This window comes from Ochotona princeps, chromosome 6 (genome assembly GCF_030435755.1).
Source record: "Ochotona princeps isolate mOchPri1 chromosome 6, mOchPri1.hap1, whole genome shotgun sequence".
NCBI lineage: Eukaryota > Metazoa > Chordata > Mammalia > Lagomorpha > Ochotonidae > Ochotona > Ochotona princeps.
The window spans coordinates 28170922-28197220 of NC_080837.1; the positions used below are offsets into that span (position 1 = coordinate 28170922).

The 26299-nt window shown below is 46.8% G+C and overlaps 1 protein-coding gene and 1 pseudogene across 1 annotated transcript; one reads left to right on the forward strand and one right to left on the reverse strand.

The window, feature by feature from the left end:
• Positions 1-1972: 1972 nt before the first annotated feature.
• Positions 1973-26032, forward strand: LEO1 (LEO1 homolog, Paf1/RNA polymerase II complex component). Its single transcript, XM_004578073.4, has 12 exons — positions 1973-2128; positions 7410-8174; positions 9089-9193; positions 10854-10948; positions 11581-11726; positions 12461-12545; positions 14260-14354; positions 14805-14939; positions 15972-16107; positions 19489-19675; positions 20307-20404; positions 25786-26032. Exons 1-12 carry the CDS (start codon positions 2071-2073, stop codon positions 25888-25890), a joined length of 2010 nt encoding a protein of 669 aa, XP_004578130.2. The 5' UTR covers positions 1973-2070; the 3' UTR covers positions 25891-26032.
• LOC118759398 (U2 spliceosomal RNA) lies at positions 4755-4891 on the reverse strand (annotated as a pseudogene).
• Positions 26033-26299: the final 267 nt, after the last annotated feature.

The window sequence follows — 26299 nt, forward strand, 5'->3', positions numbered from 1 at the left end:
TTAGCCAGAACTGTGCCTTGGCTGCTGAAGCCTGAGCAGTGCACGGCATGCCCAGATGCATATGAGGCACTTGCGAGCTCATTGAGGCCTGCAGAGGATGTCTAACACCACGGCAGAGGATCAAGGACAGAACGAACTGGACAACTCTCCCAGTCAAATTTTGACAGCAAATGTTTGGGCATGTGAAGACTCTAAGGTGGACTATGTTGACCAATGGGCCTTGGAAGGATTTCCTCAACCTTGGAGCAACGAAATCAACAGCATCTCAAACTTATCAAAACCACTTGAGCAGTATCCTTGGAACATGTCCACATCAGGGACCCTAGGATGACATCAGATGGCTGCTAGGAGTAACCCTTTCCCCTTCTCTGCCGTTCCCTTAGATACAGGAAGAAAAAAATGGAAGCAATTGCCCCACCCACTTTCCCCCTTGCTTCTACCCTTCCCAGCCTGAGCAGTGGGCGTTCATCCATCTCAACTGTGTAAACATCATCCAAAAGTTTTTTTGAATTAAAAAATAATAAAGCAATCAGGCAAATTGGGATTGCTGGCTAGTAACGAAAGGGGTGCTAGGCTCAGAGACTAGCATGCCTGCATGAATCAAAGCCTGATGTGCTGGGCTTGTCAACCAGAGCGTCCCTGCTGTACTGGGGAGGAAGAGCAAGCTGTGGAGAGGGAGGGAGACTCGTGTGTCATGGACAGACTATCTCAGAATTTCTCGGAAAGACGGAGCTTAGAAATTTCAGGGTATCATCCTTGAGAACCCCACCCCCTCAAAAAAGTTTGTCTTCTGACTATTGGTTTGCACATTACAGCCAATTTTGTAAATAATTTGCTAATGATGATGGTTGATAAATATAACTTTAAAATGCAACACACAGATTCTGCCTCAAGTAAGGCTCTTTTCACACGAAAGATTTCTTTGAGGCATCTTATCTGTTTGATAAGATTCTCCATGGAGAGACCGACTTAATTGTCTTTTAGCAGTCTCTTTCCTCAAAACAAGGCCCCCTATGTGCACCCACGAAATGCAATGCAGGCACATGTCTGTCTTAGCCCCTGTGGAAGGTAACGCTGTCTTCCTTCCAGTGTTTCCTACAGAAGGAGCAGCTGTTGTGTATGTGCTGCTTAAAACTATCCCCATCACTGCTACAAGGCAGTCTACGCCCAAGACAGGCATCCACAGGGAACCACTGGGTGACTTTCCTCCGCAACAAGCAAGCTAGGGCTGCCGGCTGGGCCGATGCATGCTGTTGAGTACTTGAGTGTTTTTTTTTTTTTTTTTTGCATACTGGCCGTTGGCATGATTGGATTTCAACAGCATGCCCTTCCAGGACCTTGATGTAAGTCTCTCTCAATAGAGGATGTCTGTTACACACAAAACAAACAAAAAAATTAATAATAATAAAAAAAAAACCCAAACCTGAGCACGTTTATTATTGTTTTTAAGAAGTTATTTTTGATGTTGTTTACATAGTTGAGATGGATGTACGCCCTTGTGGACCCCTGATTAGGGCTGGAAGGGTCGAAGTTTGGGGGAAAATGGGTGAGACAAATGCTTGTATTTTTTTCTTCTTGTTTCTGGGGGAAGGGAGAGAGAAAGGGAGAGGGCTGCTTTCCGATTAAATTTGCTTATTATTATTATTATTATTTGCTTTACTAACACGGTAAATAACCATGGATATAACCCCGTTAAAACTAAAGTTGCTTGGAATTCAACAATTTTTTAAGCAGGTGAAAAGAGTTCTGGGAAATAGAAGGGCTTGGGGCCTGACTCGGGAGGGCCATGGTGTTGGGCCCAGAGCCCAATGCAGCCGCATCAGGAGCCAGAGACGCCCGGGGACGCCCGGAGACGGCCTGGAACGCCCGGGAACGCCCGGGAACGCCTCCCCGAGAGGCAGAAGCACACACCGATCACCCCCGAGCCAGCGGCCCTGAGGACGGACAGGACCACAGACAGGCGCGGCGCTTAAACCTGTCTTTACGACACGGTCGCGTTTCGTTGGTTCCGTGCCGTAAAGCAAGGCGTGAAGCCGCCCCGAGCCGAGGCTGCAGCAGACGCGAGCGGCAATGGCGGATATGGAGGATCTCTTCGGGAGTGACGCCGACAGCGATGGCGAGCGTAAAGGTGAGGTGGGCCGGGCTCGGGAAGAGGGCTACGCGGCGGGTACCTGGCTGCGGGCGAGAGGAGGCGCCTCCTGTGTTGCTGCCCCTTCTCCCCCTGCACTGCCGGCGATGTCACCCTGCCCTGGCGGGCGAGCTGGGCTGAGCTGGGCACGCACCGTGTCTGCTTCCCGAGGTCCTGGGGCACCACGGAGCATGCGGTGCCAGGGAGTGTGGCGAGCGAAGGGGTGCGGGGCAGGGACCGGGGGCGCCGTTGCTGCCGTGCAGAGCAGGGCGAGTGGCTCTATGTGAATGAATGGGAATTTGGAGCTCCGGACCTTGGGGACGGGGTGGGAGCATTTACTTAGGGGTCGAGTGGTCTCCTGAGTGACGCCGGAGCGGGGCGTGGTGGGCAGCTCGAGATGTCTGGAGAAGGAGTCTGGGCAGGTGACAGGGATGCGGGAGACACCGTGTCCCGCCAGCACCCGTGCACAAACTCCAGGATTCTGAGGTTGTGAAGTCAGGTAGCAGAGCTTATGGGGCCCGTGTTGGAGCGGGAGTGAGAAAATGAATGAATAAATGTGTGTTTATGGTGCATGGAAGTATTTCTGGCACAGGGACTGTGGGTGTTTAAGTTTGAAATTTGAGTAACAGTTGTTGGAAATGAACGGGGCTCCCCAAAATGAAAGTTCTTGCAACTCTCCTGGCCCAAAGCAGTTTTGTTTTTAAAGACTTATTTACTTATATTTGAAAGGCAGAATTACAAAAAGGAGAGACAGAGGGAGAGATCTTCCATCAGGTGGTTCATTCCCCAAATGTCTGCAATGACTGGAGCTGAGCTGATCCTGAGCCAGGAGCTTCTTCCAGGCCTCCCACATGGGTGCAGGGTCCCAAGGCTTTGGGCCATCCTCAACTGCTTTCCCAGCCTACATGCAGGGAGCTGGACCAGAAGTGAAGCAGCCCAAGTGGAGCAATTTAAAAGATTAACCTGCTGTGCTAGGTCACCGCTCCACCCCCAAAGTAGTGTTGTTTAACAAAGGCCACTGTAGTTGTTTCCATTTACAAAGTTTTCTCCTCCATTCTTTTTTTCTTTTTTTAAGATTTATTCATTTTATTACAGCCAGATATACACAGAGGAGGAGAGACAGAGAGGAAGATCTTCCATCCGATGTTTCACTCCCCAAGTGAGCCGCAAAGGGCCGATGCGCGCCGATCCGAAGCCGGGAACCTGGAACCTCTTCCGGGTCTCCCATGTGGGTGCAGTGTCCCAATGCATTGGGCCGTCCTCAACTGCTTCCCAGGCCACAAGCAGGGAGCTGGATGGGAAGTGGAGCTGCCGGGATTAGAACCGGCGTCCATATGGGATCCCGGGGCTTTCAAGGCGAGGACTTTAGCCGCTAGGCCACGCTGCCGGGCCCTTCTCCTCCACTCTGTTCAACTTCAGTTTTGTTGCAGAACTTTGCAAAACCTGGGTTGGTTCTTTTGCAACCCATTCATTGATTTGGGGTGGTGAAACAAAGTAGGTATTCCCTTACAAAGCCCAGAGCTAGGAGCTGGGCATCTGTGGCTTCCTTCCCAGCCTCCTTAAAGAGCTAGGGGTGAAGGTCTTTTGGGCTGAAGTTGGGGTTGAGGTGTGAGTGTTCAGCTTGTGTGCAAGTTCCTGATTGGTCTGCAACGCTGGTGGGCCTCCTCTTGTTCAGCATCTATGTTTCTGCACGTCTGTCAGGAGGTGGTAAACTCTGGTTGTGGGCCTTGGGTTCCTGGAAAAACTCGAGGGATCTCCGAGACGTTATCAATAGGAAAGTCAAATGTGATCAAGGACCCTTGTGGGGCTGGCTGCACCTCTCCCTCAACTCAGCGAGTTAATTTTGGTGAGAGATTGATGCATAAAAGCAGAGCAAGGAGATTTGTGAGCTCAGGCAGGCAAGCTTAGGAGACAAGGGTCCAATGCTGTCCCGAGTCTGCACCTAAGGCACTCTGTGGAGGTCTGGCTTCTGGCAACTCACAGCTTACAGAGTGTAGTGGAGGGATGGAGCTAGGTTGCAGTGTGAAGGCTGCACCTGGTTAGGCCCCAGGAGGTTCTAGTTACTGTAAATCTGGAAGGAGAGAAGTCTGTATACTCACTCCTGTTCCACCACCCTCGTTTGTTCCCCTTGGTTGTGTGTGTCTCTCTCGTCTTGGAAGTCACAGTTCTTTGTGAAGCCTGCCATGACTGCCTTGTCTGAGGTTGTTCACTCATTCCCTAAGTATTTATCCACCCCCCCCATTATATTCCAGCTACCTTGCTGGGGATATGATGAAGAGGCGGTCTCCCCTTCCTCACCCGTTAGTTTGCACTCCTAATGCATGCTTGATGGATGCCTAGAAGGATGGAAGCAATATTTCAGTACGGCATAACCCTACGTTACAAAAATTTTTAAATTTCACATGAAGTGGCTCTTGAAAAAATGACTTGGGAAGAGAGGAACATCTCCCACCTGGGAATCTGGGTTGGGCTCCTTGCACAACTCCTGCCTCCAGCCTACTGCCAGTATAGGTCCTGGGAGCAGCAGTAAGCGGATTCCTGGAACCCACACTGAGGACCTGGTGGTGGGGGGGGCAGGAATCCCTTGCCTCCAGCTTCTGTGCCTCTTTCTGGGTGTTGGGGCTACTTGGAGAGTGAACCAACAGATGGCAGTGTTTTTCTCTATCTCACTTAGGGTTATAAATATTGTCTCCAATCATGTATGTTTTCACTTAAAAATATTTGATACTACATTTGATCTTAGCCAAAAGGCTGAGAAGCAGTTAAAAATATTTATTTATTTGAAAATCAGAACAAAAGAAAGAGATAGAGAAAATCTTTTATCTACTGGTTCACTGCCCAGTGGGTCTCCCACGGGATGGCAGGGACACAAGCACTTGAGTCATCATCTGGCCTCCAGGGGTGGGCTTCAGTAGGAAGGCAAATTGGAAGCAAAGGAGGGGCTTGATCCTAGGCACTCTTTTCCTGGATGCTGGCATCCCATGCACAATGTAACCTGCTGTGCTACAACTTCTTTCCCATTTTTCTTCATTCTTTTGTCTCCTTGTTCCTCAGACTGGAGAATCTAAACTGGCCTAGGTTTGAGCTTCTCAGCTCTTTTTTCCTGCTTAGATTTTTCTTTTGACCCCCACTCCAGTGATTTTTTTTTTCATTTCGGTTATTATATTTTTCTGTAGCTATCTAATTTCCTGTCTATATATGGTGATATTTACTATTTAGGAGTACATCTTCTATGGCTGGCCTTCTCAGGAACAGTTTCTAGCCTTATGTATGAACTGAATTTCATTGTTTTTACATACTTTACAATTTTAGGTGATAACTAGATAGTTTAAATATTATGTACTACTTTAGGAAATCACATTCTTCTTCCTTCCCAAGACTTTCTTAAATCGTGGTTTGTTGTAGTAGTAATCTTAAAGTGACTTTTTAAAAGAAAAATTTATTTGAAAAAGCAGAGTGAGGGTCTGAATTTGTGGCATAGCAGGTAAAACTGTCGCCTGTGACACTGGCATCCCACGTAGGTCCATGTCTTGGCTGCTCCACTTCCAAAAAAGTAATTGCCTGAGAAAAGCAGAACAGTCCGAGTGTCTGGGCTCCTGCTTCACACATGGCAGGTGAAGCTCCTCGATTCTGGCTTCAGCCTGACGGCCCTGGCCGTTGCAACTATCTGGGTAGTGAACTGGCGGATGGAGGATCTTTCTCCCTCCCTGTCTGTATCTCCTTCTGTCTCCAATTCTGACTTTCAATTTTAAAAATAAATAAATCAACTTAAAAAATGTTGAGTGATGGGGAGTGGGGAGTAGACTTCCAACTGTTCACTCCCCACACGTCTGGGTCATGTGGAAGCCAAGAGCCAGGAACCCCAGTTTCGTAGCCCACACGGGTGGCAGGTTTCTAAGCACTTAGGCCGTCCTCCACTGCCTTCTCAGATGCACCATTAAGGAGATGGATTAGAAGCAGAATAGCTGGGACTTGAACCAGCCTCCAACCAGGGAGACCGGCATCACAACTTAATCAACTGTGCCGCAATGCTAGCTCCTTTGTGACTCTTGAATTTTAGTTTGTGAAGCCTGTAATGTTTCTGTGGCCACTGACGTTTCTGTAGCGCTGGCTGAGTGGTCAGCTCATGATTAGTGTGTGTGTTGGAGCATGCGTTCAGCACTCAGCCATGTGGTTCACATCACAGCCTGCCTATTCTCCTGCTTGCACAGAGCTTCCAGGTAAGCAAAAGCTGAGGGCTTAGGACTTCTCAGTTCTGTTCAGAGCCTGCACATGGCCATGGCTTGTATGTGACCATTATCTCTGGGGATATATAATTCCAATTCTCAGTCTTTCATCCCAGCCTTTTGGATTAGTCTGTGGTTTGCCCTTGCTGTGAACTATACGGTGCCCAAGGCAACTAACATACTCACCTGTTGATATTACTGACCAGGGTTCCCCCTAGCAGCTGCCTCAGAGCTGGCACAGTCCCAAGTTAAGTGAGGTCAAGATAAGCCGTCCAGCTGGTCCCTCCGGGAGCCACCAGATAGGTCACAGCTAACAGCCACAGCTCTAGGGTGACCTTGGTTCTGTGCCCTGCAGTGGTGGAGCGTTGATGTGCATACCCAGAAATGTGGGATGTTCTCTTAGAAGCATCTGTGAGCTGGGGTGGGGGAAGCATGGCACCAGGGAGTTAAAACATCAGCGTTCTCTCTTCATCTTTTTAAAGTTTTTTTGTTTGTTTGTTTTGTTTTTTAATTGGAAAGGTAGCTTTCTGGAGAGAAGGATCTTCCCTCTGCTGGTCCACTCCCCAAATGGCCACAACAGCTGGAGCTGAGCTGATCTGAAGCCAGAAACCAGGAGCTTCTGGGCTCCCACAGGAGCTGCTTCTGGGCTCCCACAGGAGCTGCTTCTGGGCTCCCACGCAGGTGTAGGGTCCCAAGGCTTTGGGCCGTTCTCTATTGCTTTCCCAATCCAGAAACAGGAAGTTGGATGGGAAATTGAGTAGTTGGGACATGAACTGGCTCCTTTATGGGGTCCCAGCAGTTGGAGGCAGAGGATTAGCCAGTTGAGCCATCACATTGGGCCCTAGAATTCTGTCTTCTTACTGGATTCCCCTAATTTTTCTTGACTATGCTTTCCCTTGTTTGCTGTGACTTTTGGTTTCTAAAGTCCTAAGAACATTGTTTCAATCAGTTTCCACCTGTTTCTTTGTCATTTTTACATTAGTGTGGGCTTCTGGAGTCTTTTCTGCCTGCTTGTTCTTGCACTAATGTTACTGTAAATGTCTTTGATGTCATAGATTCTGATTCTGGATCGGACTCAGATTCTGATCAAGAGAATGCCGCTTCCGGCAGTAATGCCTCCGGGAGTGAAAGCGATCAAGATGAGAGAGATGACTCTGGACAGCCCAGTAACAAGGAATTGTTTGGCGATGACAGTGAGGATGAGGGCGCCTCTCATCACAGCGGCAGTGACAACCACTCGGATCGGTCAGACAACAGGTCCGAGGCCTCCGAGCATTCTGACCACGAAGACAATGAGCCCTCAGACATGGATCAGCACAGCGGGTCAGAAGGTGGCAACGATGATGAAGATGAAGGCCACCGATCCGATGGCGACAGCCATCACTCAGAAGTGGACGGTTCTGAAAAAGCACCTTCAGACGATGACAAATGGGACAGAGAAGATAAAAGTGACCAGTCCGATGACGATGAGAAGACACACAATTCTGACGACGAGGAGAGGGCCCAAGGGTCAGACGAGGAAAAGCTGCGGAACTCGGACGACGAGGAGAAGATGCAGAACAGCGATGAGGACGAGCGGCCCCAGCTCTCGGACGAGGAGCGACAGCAGCTGTCCGAGGAGGAGAAGGCCAACTCTGACGACGAGCGGCCAGCGGCCTCTGATAACGAGGACGAGAAACAGAACTCCGACGACGAGGACCGGCCCCAGGCGTCCGATGAGGAGAAAATGCAGAATTCTGATGAGGAGCGGCCGCAGGCCTCGGATGAAGAACACAGGCAGTCGGAGGAGGAGGAAGAGGAGGAGCAGGATCATAAATCAGGTAACACATTTCTGAGAACCAGAATGGTTTAGTGGAAGGAAGCATCTAGTGACACGAGTGGCCCTTTGATTCTCCCGTCATTCCTCCCTTCCTTACCTTATTTTCTCTACTTTCCCCCAGGTCAACTTTTTCTAATTCTACATTTTGCTTCTTTTTAATCTTTGTGATCCATTTGTTTTTTCTCTCATTAATTAACGATAAGATCGGAGATAGCTAGATAGGGGATAAAAAAGAATCAAAAGACAAATAGATACGGAGCTGGATAAGGAATTAGTTTCGTTTCTGTTAACTGTCTCAAGAACAGGATTGTGGAGCAGGAACGATACTGTTGAATGTCCCTATAGAGTAACTATACCAAGACATGGGCACGACATTCCAACCAGTTTTTGAGATCCAAAATTTTTCCCCCTACTTTGGTCATTTGAGATTTTCCGCCCACACAAACCAGTGTTCATTGTTTAAAAAAAAAACTGACAATATAAAATTGATTTTTTTTTTTGTCTCTGTACCATACTGTTAGTGTTACATTTGTCTGCCCACCACCACACATGTCAGGTTACATTACAGTTATCCTAAAAAGTTCTTGTTTGTTATCTATTTCATTTATTCACACCCTTCCCCCACCCCAGCTGCTGGCACGTGCCATGTCCTCTGTGTTTACAAGGATGTCATTTAATTGGCATCATACAGTGAGTGGATATTTACAGCGGTTTCCGATTGCCTTCTTTCACTTAGCACAACGCATTTTAGATTCACCCAGACTATTACACATATCAGCGATTCACTCCTGATTACTGCTGAGGAGTATTTCACTGTGTGAGTGTACCGAAAAGTTTGTTGCCCAGGGTTTTCGAGATGTAGAATTTCCAGTTACATTTCAACTACGGTTATGCAGAACTTTAACTCTTCTACAGAATCCGCAAGAGGCAGCGATAGTGAAGACGAAGTGCTGCGGATGAAGCGCAAGAATGCCATTGCGTCTGATTCAGAAGCCGACAGTGACTCTGAGATGCCAAAAGGTACCCCCTTGTCCTCCATATTGCTTTAACTGTTATATTCCCAGCCCTGAGCATTTACCCCAAGCTGGAGGACCTGCAGAAAGGTGTGGGAAGGCTTGGGCTACCAAGAGACATTATACAGGTTTAGGAAGCTGCTCATGCTTATAGTTTGCTTATAGTTGGAATGAATCCACTGATGTGGGGCTGAGCCCCCAGCTGGTCTGGGGATGATAGTCTATTCCTCAGTTATTGAATAAAAACAGTCCCATGGCACCTGGGTCTTAAATTGTCAACAGTTTAATATCTGATGAAGAAACTGGCTCTTCAAGCTAGAGATTACATTAAGAGTTCAGAGGAACCCAGTGCTGAGTTTGTTGTAGGGATTGAGGGAGATCCGCTTGTCCATCTCCATGGTTGAACTGTGTTTGCAAATGACAAATCACTGTTCAGTGGAGACTGTTAGTGTAAAAGTTCCAGAAAAAACAGTGTTCATAGTTTACGTACAGCCATTATTGTGATGAATGTTAAATAGGTGTTAATGTTAAACAGCTTTATTTAACTCAAAATAGTTAAATTATTTAATTTAACATTAAGTAATTAATGTTAAATTGTTGCAAGTCACATCACTAGAACAGATATTTAGATGATCAGCTAAAGAAAAGGAGAGAACTGGATAGAGCGGCGAGCTGAAACTCACAGTTAGATGCATAGACTTTGGGATTGGGTGATCTGAGTTAGAATGCTTGTCTCAGTTGTATGGTCGAACTAATTACATATTTCCCACATACTTATTTCAGTTTTATCTTCCTGAAAAAAGAGATGATATGCATACTATCTTCTATGATTGTTATACATAAAGAATTAGGTAAAGTGTATTCATAGTTCCCTGCTATCCGAGTAGCTCCTAGGCCCTGGCTCTGTTCTGGGAACAGGGAGGGCAACAAAGGTCAAAACAGGTGCACCTCCCTTCCTCCCCCACGGTAGAACTCACGTGGTGCTGGGGAGTCCCTTGGTAGGGAACCTCAGGATAACAGGGTAAAGCAGCGTAAATGACACACTAGTGTGTCAGGTGGCGATAAGAAGTAAAAATTAAGTCAGGATGGTGGCTGGGAGGCGGGGAGGAAAGCAGAGTTGGGGGCCTGTGGTTTGGCGGTGCTGTCATGTAGATGAAGTCTCAGTACCCAGTTTCTCCTTCAGCGATCTAATCCTCTACACTGTCTCAGTTGCCGTCTCTTGCAGTTTTATCCTAAACCTGTCATTATCATTAATTATAACTGCTATAGTCTTCATTTTAAGCCACCACTTTTTGACCACACTTACTGTCTGTCTAGCTACTCCAGTGCTCCCTCCTTGGTTTATTGGTTGGTGTGGGTTGCTGTTGCTTTTTGACTGTTCCGTCGTGGTAGCTGCCTAGAAGGATAGGGCCCGGGCAGAGCTGGATTGCGAGAGCCTTACACAGAGCATGGGCCCCTGGGGAGTGAAGGGAAGTGGGAGAGCATGAAGGAGGTGCCTCCCATGCAACCTTGCTTCTCCACATACACTGGAGAGGGAGCTTTGAAGGGCAGGCTCTGAGCTGCATTTGGGGTGGTGTCTTGGCCCAAAAACTTTGAACCTGTGATGAAGTGATGAGCTTGGAGAGTTCCAGATATTAATACTGAGCATTTTCCCTCTTGCATTGAAGATACTGGTGGAACCATGGATCTGTTTGGAGGTGCAGATGATATATCTTCAGGGAGTGATGGAGAAGATAAGCCGCCTACGCCTGGTCAGCCTATTGTAAGGAAAATTACTAACGTGAATTGGGCCATTCAAGCAAAGTTCAATAAGAAGTTTCAGAGGCAAAGGTTTCTCTGACTTTAAGAGGAAGATATATTTGCGAGAGGTGGAGAGAAACAAAGATCTTCTATCCACTGGCTCACTCCCTAAATGCCCACAACAGTCAGGGTTGGGGTAGGCTGAAGCCTGGATTCCAGAACTCTATCTGGAGCTATGTGTCACAAGGGAAACAGAAATAATTGCCTAACATACTGTGCTTCAGGGACCTAGGCTGTGAGGGGCCTTGATTTAAGAACCATTGGCCTTACATGATTGTCTTGTTCATGTCAAGTATCTGCTGTGTTGATAATCTTCCCTGATTTTGTTTTATTCCATTGGTCCAACTTTAATTGTCAGACTGACTTTACACCAAAAGTATTGATGAATTCTGCTCTACTGTTGATGGATATATGGAAGATAAATCTGCTGTGAAAGAGATTTTCTTTCATTGGGGCATTCAAACTGCTGTCGTTTCCTATGAAGTTTCTAGGGGTGCTGGGATCCCTGTGACCCTGAGCAACTGAAGTGTGAAAGTTGAACTAGACATTCCTGAGGTCCCATCAAGCTCTAACATTCTGTGGTTGTTTTCCCAGGATGAAAATGGGTTGCCTCCGGATCAACAGGAGGAAGAGCCAATCCCCGAAACCAGGATAGAAGTAGAAATACCCAAAGTAAACACAGATTTAGGAAACGACTTGTATTTTGTGAAGCTGCCCAACTTTCTCAGTGTAGAGCCCAGGTATGGCAATCAATTAAAATGTTGAAGGATGGTGAATATTAATATGTGGAGCTTTGATATTTTCCTTACTTATGCTGCATTGACCAATGACAAAAAAAATGGAAAACTGGTCATGTATGATTGGTCATTTCAAGGTTTTTCTGAGAAAGAACAAGTAGGGGCTGTTGGGAGAGGAGATTTCTGATTCTTGTAATTGTTTTACTAATTGTTAAGTTTTAAACTTTCTTATAAATGTAGCAAACTTCATAAGTCTTCAAGATGTTTTTAAACCAATATATCCCTGACAAAGCTGAAATTGAGATGCTGGAATTTGCTAGAAAAACTGCAGATGTCTATGACAGCAGCCGTTGTTGATCTGGAAAAACTCATGGTTTGGGCTGTTAGCCAGTGTTGGTAGGTGTTATTTACCGAGTTAAACACTTGAGCTTGTATGTAATTAAAATAGCTTTTTCCCCTGAGCAAAACAGAATGAAAAGCAGAGCATAAGTGGCCTTAGTCTCTGTAAGACTTACACAAGGATAAGTAGTAGTTTGAATGTTTAGTCAAGCAGTATGTTAGTCCAAATTTTCTAAAGTAATAGTTTTTTGAACACTTCTTGAACTTGAGTATAAAGATACTTGACTATTATGATTTTAAAACTTAGCTTATTGTTGTTGTCTATGAATAGAGAATATTGCAAAGCACTAATATTTATAAAATATGATTTAACACTTTATTTTTTAAACATTTTGTAGACCTTTTGATCCCCAATACTATGAAGATGAATTTGAAGATGAGGAAATGCTGGATGAAGAAGGTAGAACGAGGTTAAAGCTAAAGGTACCATCTCCCTTTGACCTCTTCTTTCTTTTATGAAGTAGAACCTAGCAGTACTAACTTGAGACTTGAGCTGTTGAATTACTTTTTATGCTTCCTCTTCTATAAACAAATAAATTCTCTGCCTTTTCAGAATATTCTTTAAGAAAAAAATATCTTCAGCTTTTTCTCAATGAAGTTGCTGTTTTCATTGCTGTTATACCTTTTTTTTTAAAATATTTTTTTCTTATTTTTTAAAGATTTATTTTATTTATTTGAAAGGGAGAGTTACATAGAGAGGGGAAGTAACAGGGAGACAAAGATCTTCCATATGCTGGTTTCCTCTCCAAATGCATACGAGATCCAGCTGAGCCAGGCTGAAGCCAGGAGCAAAGAGCTTCTTCTGGGTCTCCCGTGTGGGTACAGGGACCCAAGTGCCTGAGCATTCCTTTGTTACTTCCCCAGGCACATTAGCAGGGAGCTGGATCAGAAGTGGAGCAGCCGATTCTCAAACTGGTGCCCATGTGGGATGATGGCACTGCATATGGCAGCTTACCTTAGCACTCGTCCCTTTTTGATGCTTTTTAAAAATTGCTAGTTACTTCCTTCAGAGTAAGTAATACTATAACTCCTTCATGTGTACTGTGAGTAAACTTTAGCAACTTCCTAAAGAGAAAAGTTTTCAGGTTCTTTACAGCTTAAAAAAATATCATGTACAAAAGACTATGGGACTGCCCAGTGTCTTAACAGTGTAATCCTCACAAGTGCCAGCATCCCATATGGGCACTGGTTCATGTCCCACTTCCCATCCAGCTCCCTGCTTGCGGCCTGAAAAAGCAGCAGAGGATGGCTCAAAGCCTTGGGACCCTGCACCCATGTGGAAAACCTGGAAGAGGCTCCTGGCTTCAGATTGGCTCATTTTTGGCCATTGTGACCATTTGTGGAGCAAACATGCAGATGGAAGATCTTTCTGTCTCTCCTTCTCTCTGTAAATCTCATCTGCCTTTCCAATGAAAATAAATAAATAAATCTTTAAAAAAAAAATGATGACAGCTTTATGTAGCATTTCACCATGTGCATCTCTGTTTTGTGTTCTTTTGTGTGTTCTTGCTTTTAGGAAAGAACCATGTGATACTAGATTCTCATTCACGTTTCTCTTTTGGCACCTCATTCTGTAGTAGTATTCTGTCCAAGGGGAGAGCCTCTAAGGTTTTGGGTCAGTAGATGTTTTAGAGGTAAGTTGGACCCAGGAGCAAGAGGCAGTTGAACCCATGATACTGAAACTGGAACTATACATTTTAAGTGCAAAATCTGAAAGATTTTCAGCAAATTCTTTATTTTCTATTGGATATTGTGTATATTATTAAAATATTAAGAAAGGACAGTCTGAGATTCTTAGATTCTAGGATTGGACTTCTACATTTTTAATAGTATGGCCACTTCAAATACGAAATATCCACACATATGTAAATAACCTTAGAACAGCCCAGTGCTACTGCAGATTCAGGGGTTGCTTCTGTGATTCTGATAGTGGGAACTCCAAAGTTCACGTCAGCATATTTTTTCCTGATCTTAATCTCATCCAGCATCTGTAGCTGATTAAGGTGAAGAGACGTCAGTGTTTGTTTTTCTATTAACTAGTTCCATGTGTTTAACTCTACAATCATGTGTCTCTTGGGGAGGGAAGAAGCAGAGTCAGTTGACCTACAATTTCCTAAGCTTTTATGTTTTCAAACAGGTGGAAAATACCATACGATGGAGGATCCGCCGTGACGAGGAAGGAAATGAGATTAAGGAAAGTAATGCTCGGATCGTCAAGTGGTCAGATGGCAGGTGAGCAAAGAATGCCCAGAAAATATCCAGATATGCAGGATTAGCTAAGGGGGCTCAAGTTATGCAACGGGGCTTTATCTGAGGGCCACTTTTTATTAAAGAAGTTCCCTTTGCTTGGTCCCTCTCAAGAAAGCTTGAGAGAATAAATATATAGAGGTTGCACAGGAGACACAGAAAAGTGAAGCCAGGAATGTGGTCATCCTCTTTGGCTACAGCTATTCAGTTAGAAAAGTTAAGCTTCCCCTTCCGTACTGCTCACAGTGTGACATACATGTTAGAAAAAATCGTCTTTCTCCGGGAACATAGTGGGGGCTGGGTAAATTCCTTACTGTGATATTCTCATTTTCTTTCTGCTTGAGTTCTAAGTAGGAGAAGAGCAGCTGCATCACAGGTGGGATGGTCGAGTGACAGCCCTTTGGCTTGGCTATATGACGTGCTCCTTGTTTTCAGCATGTCCCTGCATTTGGGCAATGAAGTGTTCGACGTGTACAAAGCTCCACTGCAAGGTGACCACAATCATCTCTTCATAAGACAAGGAACCGGTCTCCAGGGTCAAGCCGTCTTTAAAACGAAGCTCACCTTCAGGTAACTGTTCTTGCCAAGGTGTCCTTTGTTATGGTGACAGCAGCAAAACAGTGATGTTCCCATAAGGCCCAGTGTCTGAATGAGGCATCCCCACTGCAGTTTTAAAATACACTACTAGTTGCTAATCTCAGGGAACTGGGTCCTGCTAACCAGGCATAGGAGGGACTGTTACATAAACCAGAAGATAATTTTTTATTCTGCTGATCATTTCACTGTCATAAAGCATTGAATACTTGTCTCTGATGGTCACTGTGTCCTATTTTTTTAGTGAAGTTCAACTGAGTCACTAATGAGTAGGTCAAGTTGAAGGTGTTGGAGGAAAAGCTGTTAGATGCTGGAGATGCACATGAGGTCACTGCTTTTCCCAAAGCTGCTGCATGTGCTCCCCAAGGTGACTGGAACACCCAGGGCAGCTGGCGTTTCCCTGCTCTAGACCACAGCGGCCTACTCTGAGGGGTCTGTGCTGTGCTCCGTTCTGCAGAGAACTTTCCCTTAGGTAGTGCTGATCTTTAGAGGGGGTGCAATAACACTGCCATTTTCTACTTTTTGAGAATTGTACAGGTCAAAAAGTATTGGCTTGTCTTTGAGTACCATTTCCACCTGTGTGACCTGTGCCATTTTTCAACTTCTGTTCATTTATATTTCCTTTCCTCTTCTATAAAGTGATAAAGCAGCTATGAGGGTTTAATAGCACGTAAGACAGAAAGCACAGTGCCAGGACCTGGCACAAAAGGCCCCATTGAGACTCCTTGAAGCTGTCCATTTATTGCTTCTAGAACATGATGGTGATGTGTCTAGCCTTTCTACTGCAGCGTTCTGTTTCTCATGTCACACTGAGACAAGGAGTGTCTCAGTGAGCACAGAATGAAGAATGCTCACAGTTCCCCACCTGGTAGACTCAGCTGTGTGGTGGCGCTTGCTGTTTTTCCAGTGAACAGAAAGTGCTCACTGGCGTCTTTGTGGTATGGATGTGAGTGCCTCAGGGGTGTACTTGCTGAACAATTGGAGCACTTTTTATTTCCTTCCTGGCAGACCTCACTCTACAGACAGTGCCACGCATCGAAAGATGACGCTGTCCCTAGCAGACAGATGTTCCAAGACACAGAAAATTAGGATCCTTCCCATGGCGGGTCGGGATCCTGAATGCCAGCGCACAGAAATGATTAAGGTATGTTCACTAGGCTTCCTAGCCTCACGTTCTTTGGGGTATATTAAGAACAACATTTCCCAAAAACATCTGTCCGTCATCTATTTAAGACTGGCGCTTACTGGCCCACCTTTTTTTTTTCCCCACAGAGAAAATTACATTTATAGATTAGTGAATAAATACATCTTTACCTGGTTTCATTTCAAATACATACTTAAAGTATGTTTTTACTTTTAATTGTTGCTTGTCATTAATCTTACTTCCCAAATCCCAAAGAATCAACTGAGGACAGGTCCTGTTCATTTTGGTCAGAAGATTTCCTTTCTGGTTAACCATTATTCATTTTTTAAAAATTATATATATATATTTTATATATATTGAATTTTTGAATTATGTGTTACAATTTTATATAAATTGGGATTTTCCCCAAAACTCCCACACCCCCAGACAGATTTTCCCCATTTTACTACAGTGGTATAATCCTTTATAAGGAATTATAATTCCATCAGTCTCTCATTTAAGTGTACCCCAACATTGCTGGTACAAAGTCAGACAGTCCAGCATCCCATTGTCTACACTTGTTCAACAGTTTCATTGGGAATCCATCTTTCATCTGGAAGCAGGAATGCATGTTGCATTATACACCTGCATCTGGATATGGTAGACCCCAGTACTCCATCATTATACATTTCCATAATTGAGAAGCCATGAAACAAGGTCAACCACTAGTATGAGTTAGAACAACAGCCTTAACAACAACAGCAACAACAACAAATTACAGCTCCATGAAAAAACAACGCCACTGAATAATCAACACATAGGTGACAAAAAGATACAAAAGTCTCTTGGAAAAAATGATGCCACTATATAACTCATGAGCCAGCAATGATTTTGACAAGAGAAAAGAGAGTATTTGGAATAAATAAAACTGAAATAAAAAACATCAAAACACATGGGATGCAGCCAAAACAAAACAAGACCCAGTATGGATTGAATTATTGAAGTTACACTTTCCATACACTTTCCCTATGTTCTCTCTTATATAAGGAAACTGGCCCACCTTGATTCCTTCTGTCTGATAGGGTTAGGGTGGTGTGGTGGGGGATGTGCTGATGGGCCTGAAAGTTCAGCCTAGTGATTGAAGTACCAGAACTTCTCGGACCAACTCAGAGATCAGTAGCACATCTGTGTCACAGAGCAGTGGATGTGCTAGGGATGTGGTGTAGAGAAGGCACTAGGAGTTTGAGAGAGTGCTGCAAGTTGAGTTTGGCAAAGAGTAAGCATATGTGGAAATTTGCTTAAGGTCAGCTTACAACTTTACTACAAGTTTCAGATTTAGGCACCAGCTCAGTTCCAGGGCACGTACTAAGTGTTGGAGTGCAGGCCTATACTGCCACCATGGGCCTTGGGTGTGGCACTTGCTTTGAAAAGCCAAGAGCAGTGATACAGCTTCATGGTCTGTCTGCCATCTTCCCTAACCCACACCCTAGGTCTTCGCCCCTGCCCAGCCTGCCTTCTGTGACCGCACTTTCAAGTGCCACAGGGCCTCTCCCTCGATCTCATTGTCAGGCCCTTGAGCGCCTGTGCTTCTTTGTTTATTTGTTACAGTTTTTAAGATTTATTTTAACTTATTTAAAAGGCACAGTTGTGCAGAGAGAGGAAGAGACACAGAGAGATTGTCCATCCTCTCATTCACTCCCTAAATGGCCACACTAAGCAAAGCATGGATAAAGGGCTCCTAGCACTTGGGCCATCATCCTTGCTGCTTTTCCTGGTTCAGGAATGGGGAGCTGGATCAGAAGTGGAATAGCCAGGATTCGAACCAGCACCAGCGTTGCAGACAGTATACACCACAGTGCCAGGCCCAGGGCTCCCACTTTTTCCTCCATCATGTTTCCTTCATGGAGATGGGTTATTTTTTTTTTTTTTTAAAGATTTTATTATTATTGGAAAGCCGGATATACAGAGAGGAGGAGAGACAGAGAGGAAGATCTTCCATCCGATGTTTCACTCCCCAAGTGAGCTGCAACGGGCCGGTACGCGCCAATCCGATGCCGGGACCAGGAACCTCTTCCGGGTCTCCCACGCGGGAGGGTGCAGGGTCCCAAAGCTTTGGGCCATCCTCGACTGCTTTCCCAGGCCACAAGCAGGGAGCTGGATGGGAAGTGGAGCTGCCGGGATTAGAACCGGCGCCCATATGGGATCCCGGGGCTTTCAAGGTGAGGACTTTAGCCGCTAGGCCACGCCGCCGGGCCCATGGAGATGGGTTATTAAGCCAGATCCAGTTGCAGTGCCTAACCCAGGGGGGCCTGGGGGCTTTGGTTTTTGGAGCCTTTTTGCTCTATTTTCTACCTTTTCTGCACAAGCTAAAGGTGTTGGAGGAAGGTGCAGGTTTCAGTCTCTGTGTTCTCAGTAGAGCCCTCCCCCACCCCCACCCCCGGCTCCAAAGCCTCCCCCAAGGCCCCAGCTCCTCTGGCATGTGAACAAGGAGTCAGCTCAGTTGTCCTCAGTGCCCCCACACCAACAGTAAATCTTACTCTAACCTCAGAACTGCCACATCATGCTTTAGAAAACAGCCTGCTGCACAGAATTGCAAGCAACACAGTTGTAATTTTATGTAATAACACAGGGCAGATGAAGGAACAGGACCTTGGAAGAAATGCCAAGGGATTCCTGAGCCCATCATCTCCAGCACGGCCTCCCCCGCTGCTATGTCTGGAGCTTTGGGGGAGTTCTCTGGGATTAGGAGCTGAGACAGGAATACCTGAGATCCGAGTTTGGTGGGGCCCACATAGGTCAGGTGTGTGCTGCTCAGGGGAAAACAGACACCCTCCAGTAGCCAGAGGGTTGATTCAGACATCCGCAGCCAGGGCTGGGAGTGGCAGCACAGGGGACAACGCAGTTCCCAGGATCACACTTGTGCCAGTTATGATCAAGCTGATGATTGTGAGGGACCCTGCTGCCTCTTCCCCCCTCGCTTCATAGCCTTCATCCTTTCAAGCCAGTAGAGCCATTGTGTGGGGTAACGCAGGAGTAAGTGGGGAAGCCTGCTGTAGGCCTATGTAGAGTATGGATGGGTCCTGATGGGTAAGCAGTCCCAGTGAATCATGTCCTCATCTGGTACCTGCTGCCCTGACCGCATCCCTCTGACTGGGTAACGATAGGAAGTGCCAGAGCAAGGTGGCACATGTGCTCAGGTGGACCGTGTGACCACGAGCAAGGAGGGAGAGCAGGTGCTTGCCTCCTTCCAGTGCCGACCCCTGGGGTCCATCAGTTTTGACCTAGGCCCCTCCCGAAGCTCCTAGCTTTCAAGGCTGCATGGGGTTTTGTTAAGTTGCCAACCCATGGGAGCCAGAGGACACGGCTCCACTGTGGCTAAAGAGTTGATGTGCTTCTTTACAGAAAGAAGAAGAGCGTCTGAGGGCGTCCATCCGGCGGGAGTCTCAGCAGCGGCGGATGAGAGAGAAGCAGCACCAGCGGGGCCTGAGCGCCAGCTACCTGGAGCCTGATCGCTACGATGAGGAGGAGGAGGGCGAGGAGTCCATCAGCCTGGCTGCCATTAAAAACCGATACAAAGGGGGCATCCGCGGTGAGTCCGCGGTACACTCGCCCTGTTCCGTCTCTCTCTCCCTCTTTTATAACTCTGCCATTCAAATAAATAAATCTTAAAAAAAAAAAAAAAACTTAATAGGTGCATTCAGTAGTGCTCACTTCTCTGTAGTGGTCAGACAGGCTTGGGGAAGGGAGCCTAGGGAAGGCCTTTGGGGTCTGTAGGAGGGCCTTGGTATCAGGTCAGCTGCTCCTTTTCACCGGTGCTTGGACAGCAGAAATCACACATGCTTCCTGTGTCTCCCTGCGGAAGGCCCACCTGGCGGCAGGTGTGGCTCACGGGCCTAGGAGCTGCTCCTGACTTGGTGTGCAGGGTTTGACTCTGGAGTTAATGATGACCCAGGGTGCCAGGGACTTGGGCTCTTCATGGTCTACTCCAGATGAGCATAGCAGATGTCTCCTTGGTCACTTTGCGTGGCAGGCTTTTTGCTGCTGAAAAGGGGTTACTGTTTTATACCTGTAGCTGATAATTTTGCATCACAATTTAAAACATTTCTCTAAATCAAAAAAGTTGATTTGGTTCCTTTGGGGCAAAATGTACAGATATATCCAAGAATGACCACAATCACTGTTTCTTAGGGCTCCTCACGCTCCAATTCTTTTACTTCCAGAGGAACGAGCCAGAATCTACTCCTCAGACAGTGATGAGGGATCCGAAGAAGATAAGGCTCAAAGATTGCTCAAAGCCAAGAAGCTCAACAGTGATGAGGTGAGACCACACAGGCTCAGTTTGCCCCTTCCCTCCCGGCAGGACCCCAGCATTCCTGCCTGCCCCACCTGGTGCACAGCCCCTCGTGCCGTGGGAGGCACCAGATAGAAGAAAGGAGTTCCCAACTCTGCTTCGTCTTCTGGGAACTTGGTCATTCGGCGGGGACTTGGGGAAGGTGGAGGGATGCTGGCAGTAAGATGTCCGATACCTTGACCAGGAGTCAAGGAGAAGGGGAGCCCCTTCCCTTGAAGCTCGGTCACACCCCACTGGTGGGCTGCAGCTGGCAAGCAGCTGGGAACAAGAGCGGGGCAGCAGGGCTCACCACGATTCCAGTGCCAGCTGCCCACCGCGCTTCCGAGTGCTCGTGGATTTTCTTGCCCATGCATTTCTTCATTTGCTGTCCACCCTGTGGCTGATTTCCAGAGATGGGGCCTCTTCCACCCTTTGCTCAAGCTTTGCTCTCAGTAGCGGCTTTTCAGGTGTTTATAAAATTCTTCAGTGTTCTAGAACTTTACGATGATCTCTTCTGGAATTTCTTTTTGTTTATTCTCGCTTGGTTTTGTTAGGCTTTCCTGAGCCTGTAGGTTGGTGTCTTCTGTCAGTTGTGACAGTATCAGCCATCATGCTGTCGGCTTCTTCGGACGCTGCCCCTGCACCATTCTCTGCAGAGCTCTGACCAGATGTACAGTGTTCCTCTCACTGCATCCTCCACGACTCGTAAACTTTCATGGCTGTTCACTCAGATCTTTCTAGCTCATTGCTTCTTTAGCTGTGTCTAATATGCTGTTAATCTCTTTTCATTAAGTATTTTGCAATGTATTTGGGAACTAGAGAGAGTTCTCATTATCGCTTCACTTTCCAAATGGCTGCAACCATCTGGGCTGGGCTAGGCCTGAAGCCAGGAGTCAGGACCCCAATGCAGGCCTCCGTCACAAGCCGCAGGACCCCGGGTGCTTGAGCTGCCAGTACTGCCTCCCGGGGCTGCACTGGCAGAGAACTGAGTCAGGTGCCGGGCATAATCCCTGCTGGGCACTGCGACATGAGGCATGGGCATCCCAACTGCCAGGCCAAACACCCACCCTTCCCCCCACCCCACCTGGAGTTTTGGTTTTATTCAGCTTGTCTTTCATCTCTGCAGGCTTGGTTTATTTTTCAAACTGGCTTTTGCTTTTTTGTTGTTGTTTATTTTATTACTCCTTTGAGAGGCAAAGAGGGCTCTAATCAGCTGGCTCATTCCCCCAAATGCTTGCAGTGGACAGAACTGGGTTAGGCCCAGAACTGGGAGGCAGGAAGTCAGTCTGGGATGTGCAGGTGGATGGCAGGACCCCTCTTCCTGCTGCCTCCTGGGATCCACGTTGGCTGGAAATGGGAGCCAGCAGTATCACTCACATCTGAAGCCAGGCAGAGGAAGTGGGCATCCCAGGCAGTGCCTTAACCTACCGCAGCTCAGTGCCCTCTGCAGTTTGGTTTTACTTTGTTTTTTGTTTATTTGTTTTTATTTATTTATATATATTACAAAGTCAAATATAGACAGGAGGAGAGACAGAGATCTTCCATCCGATGATTCACTCCCCAAGTGGCCTCAATGGCTGGTGCTGTGCCGATCCAGAGCCAGGAGCCAGGAACTTCCTCCAGGTCTCCCACACGGGTGCAGGGTCCCAAGGCTTTGGGCTGTCCCCGACTGCTTTCCCAGGTCACAAGCAGGGAGCTGGATGGGAAGTGGAGCAGCCAGCACACGAACTGGTGCCCATTTGGGATACAGAATTTGCAGGCAGAGGATTAGCTAGTTGAGCTATCATGCTAGTCCTCTGATAATAAACATCAAAGATTTTCAAGAGCCATGCAACTTTTACTGCAACTGTTCAACTCCACCACTACTGCAAAACAAATAAACAAACAAAACAAAACCACTAACATCAAAGCCTCCTTGTGGGTGGTTTCTGAAAATGCTTTATTTAAAATAAAATAAAACCAGGGGCCGGGCATTGTGGCACAGTGGCCCCCGACACCATCTCCTATGACCACAGTTAGAAACCCAGCTGTGGGAGAGAGTGGAGGAGCGCGTGGTCTAGACCCAAATGCCTGGAAGTCAGTGAGCCTCGGAGACACAGGAGCTCCTGGCTCCTGGCTTCTGATGGCTCAGCTCCGGCTGTTGCTGCCACTTGGGGAGTGAATCTGTGGATGGAAGATCTGCCTTTCCAATACAAATAAATCTTTAAAAAAAAATTTTTTTTAAAGTTTATTTATTATCATCCTTGACTTGCTAAATGTTGCCTCAGAGAAGTGGGACTGCGCTTACTTGTGGTTCACTCAATTGTAGTCCTTCAGGGTGTGTTACAAAACCTGCTCAGTGTGGCCTGTCTCCTGTCCTTTGCATGAAAACCAAGGTCTGGTTCACATAGGTGAGTGCATGTTTAAGGAGGAAGTCCTCCCAGCATTCTTGTTACTACCTGGGCTCTTGTTTTCCTCAGTTCTTGGTCTTGGTTATCTGGCCTTCCCTTGCTGTGACGTTGCTTTGCTCTTGTTAGACCCATCCCTGCAGTTACTTGCAGCGGGAGGCCGGTTCAGGGGGCCAGAGGCGGGTGTTCTGTTCCCATTATCTACACTTGAGAAAGTATCTTGATCACTTTAGATTTCCATCCGAGCTTTTGTCATCAGAAGCAGAAATCTATTTTTGGGGTTTTGTCAGTTGCAACATGCCATGTCCCCCATCATTCCTGGAAGAGGCCTGTTGTGGAAGGAAGCGGAGAGAAACGGTGGCATTCCCCTACAGCGTGTTTGAGTGAAGTCAGAGGAGGTGACATCCTGATGATGTGTTTAGTGTTGGAACAGTTGGCAAATGGGAATCGCATCTAAGCAGCTGCTGTTTGTTTCTTGGCACATGCAAACTGTGACTGAGCACTGAGAAGTGCCGTGGGACTCGTGTGTGTTGCCAGGCTTCTCAGAAGTGAGGTTTTTGTTTTCAGTGCGAGCCTTCTGGCCTGGGCAGTTGGAAGCCTGCCTGATGCAAAATGCCTTGTGCGAGTGGCCTCATGGCTGTGTTATTGGAACTGTTGTCCCCTTGTTACCCCAATACCCTCCTGGGTCTTCCCACTTTCTTCCCTTTCCTTCCTTTCCTTGATAATAAAGATTTCCCTTCCACCTGCCACAATCCCAGCCCCCGCCACAATCTCCTACGAACACAGTTGGAGACCCAGCTGTGGGAAAAAGTGGAGGAGAGAAACACGGGAGCGTGTGGCCTAGACCCAAATGCCTGGCAGCCAGTGAGCCTCGGAGACACAGAGGGCCTTCACTTCAGGGAACCCCCGCTGTCACCACATTGTGCTCTGACCCGGGTCAGAGGTCGGCATGCAGCAGAGGGAGCTGGGTTGTTGGGTCTCGGTGTCATCCTTTGGCACTGAATGACAGTGGGCAAGTCATCCCCCTTTCCTGAGTCTGTGGGCGCTGTGTGATCCCTGGGCTTTATGCTGTCCCTGTGTGAGGCTGTCCTATTCCAGCCAGTGGCAGACAGAATGGGTAATGGCGTCATGTGGTGGCTCAACAGGAAATGCTCCCGGTCCTCCTCCAACAAGGTCTGTGTTATGGGGAAAGAGAAAAAAATGGATAGGAGAGCTTTGTTTCCTCCCTCGTTGTGACGAGCAGTAAAAACTCCAGAAATCCCCAAGTACCTCACAGATGGACGGGTGGGAGAGGCAGAAACTGTGTGTGGTGGTCTGGCAGAGGAAAGGCAAGATGCTCAGGCCGGCCCTCTGCGACGGGAGGCAGGGAGGCAGGGAGGCCGGCTGCTGGGAAGCTCCCGGAGCGCCAGCTGCCCTCCTTCTTATGCGCTCACTTCCTTCCCACCCTGGCTCGCTTGCTCTGGTGACAGGACCTGCCAGTCTTGTTTACTAACAACATGTTAGTCTCTTGCTGCATGCCAGTTTGCACTCTCCATCTTCAGAGATCTCGGCCCAGTAGCATACGCTAGGCCTTCCCTGGCTTCAGCGTTCAGGCCATTTGTCATTCTGCTCCATTCTTCATGAGGAAGCTCATTATTGCAAGTTCTGGAATGTCCCATTATAGAGTCTGTCGGTATAATCCATTATTTGACCTCTTTTCGATGTTGATATGTTGGAACACTACCTGCAAAGGTTGTTTCTTAGCTAACTTCCTGCATTATTTGTTTCTGTGAGAACACTGCAAAGAATGGTTGTAATCAGAGGAAACTTGAACATAGCAAGCTTTGAATTTTTTCAAATGCTTTCCTAAACACCTTGATGATGTGAATTTTTAGTATATCCCAGAGCAAAAATTGTTATGTAAAAAAATAGACAGGAAATACTGGGCTTTCCATGATGAAGAGAGGTGAAAGGCCAAGGAAGCTGACAGAAGCATCTGAGTGCTGGCAGGAGAGTGGGGACACAATGGCACAGTGGGGGCACACACTGCTTGCTGGGTGAGCCCGGCCCTGCTGCCGCCCCCTGCTCACCCTTCTCCTGGATAGCAACTTCCTGCCACGTAGCTCACGGCCCCGTAGCTCTCCCTCACAGTCTCCTGGGACTACAAGCTGAGCTTTGTGGTTAGTTTAGAATGAAGACTGCCAAAGTTGTCATTTTACAATGCCTCCTACAGATCTGAAAACTGACTGTAATCTCGAGTACTAGCAATGACCTCAACTCCTACAACGATCTTACTGTGAGTTTTCAGTGGAGCATTCAGGGCTGAGGCTGTGTTTTTTTGTTTGTTTGTTTTGGCTTTTAAAATTAATTAATTGATTAATTTAATTTTTACTTGAAAGGACAGAGACAAGGAGAAACTGAATTCAATCTTCCCTCTGCTGGTTTGCTCCCTAAATGACTACAGTGGCCAGAGCTGTCTCCCACGTGGGAAGCAGCGGCCCAAGCACTTAGGTCATCCTGCGCTGCTTTCCCAGGCGCTGAACAGGGAGCTGAATCAGAAGCGGAGCAGCTGGGACATGAGCCGACCCCCCTGTGGCATGCTGAGCCACAGTGCCAGCCCCAGGTCTGGGTTACTTTTGATAAACCAGAACTAGAAATACATGTTCTACGGGCAGCTGTTTGGTACGGTGAAGCTGCTGCCTGGCACACTTCCAGCCTGTGCTGGAGTGCCTGCGTGCCCCTCCTGCCACTACCACTGCTTTCAGCCTCCTCTCGTGAGCTCCTGGCAGTGCAGCGGGGATGGCCTGAGGCCTTGGTTGCTGCCCCTGATGCCGGAGCTTGCATTGAGCTTTAGCCTGGCCCAGACACTGCTGTTGTGAGCATTGGGGAATGAGCAACAGTGGAAGATCTCCATCTGTCCGTCTGTCTTTCACATAAATAAAATATTAAAAAGAAATACGTCCTTTAGTGACTTCTAATTTTTTTTTTATTTTATCTGCCCAGGAAGGTGAGCCTTCTGGAAAGAGGAAAGCAGAAGATGACGATAAAGCAAACAAGAAGCATAAGAAGTATGTGATAAGTGATGAAGAGGAGGAGGAGGATGACTGAAGTCCAAAATGTGAAAACACTTTATATGTTGTATTGTACAGCTTGTTTTATAAATATGATGTATACATGAGTTATTTTGATTGAAATGAATTGATTTGTTTCTGTGTAATTTCTAATTGTAATAAAAAAAATGTTAAAGGCAGGTTTCTGTGTCTAAGAAAGCTACTTTTCCCAAAGCAAAAATAACAGTCACTCTGGCTGCTGTGAAGACGTGGCTGTGGAGACCTGGTGCCAAGCAGCCCCAGCACCCTGAAAAGGATTTCTAAAAAGTTAGGAGATGCTTCATTAATCAGTAAGAACTTTAAACAATGTGAAATGTAAGAGGATCCAATAGTTTTTTATTATTCTAATTTGAAAGAGAGCACTTCTGTCTGCTGCTCAAATCCAGATAGCCACGACAGCTGGGACT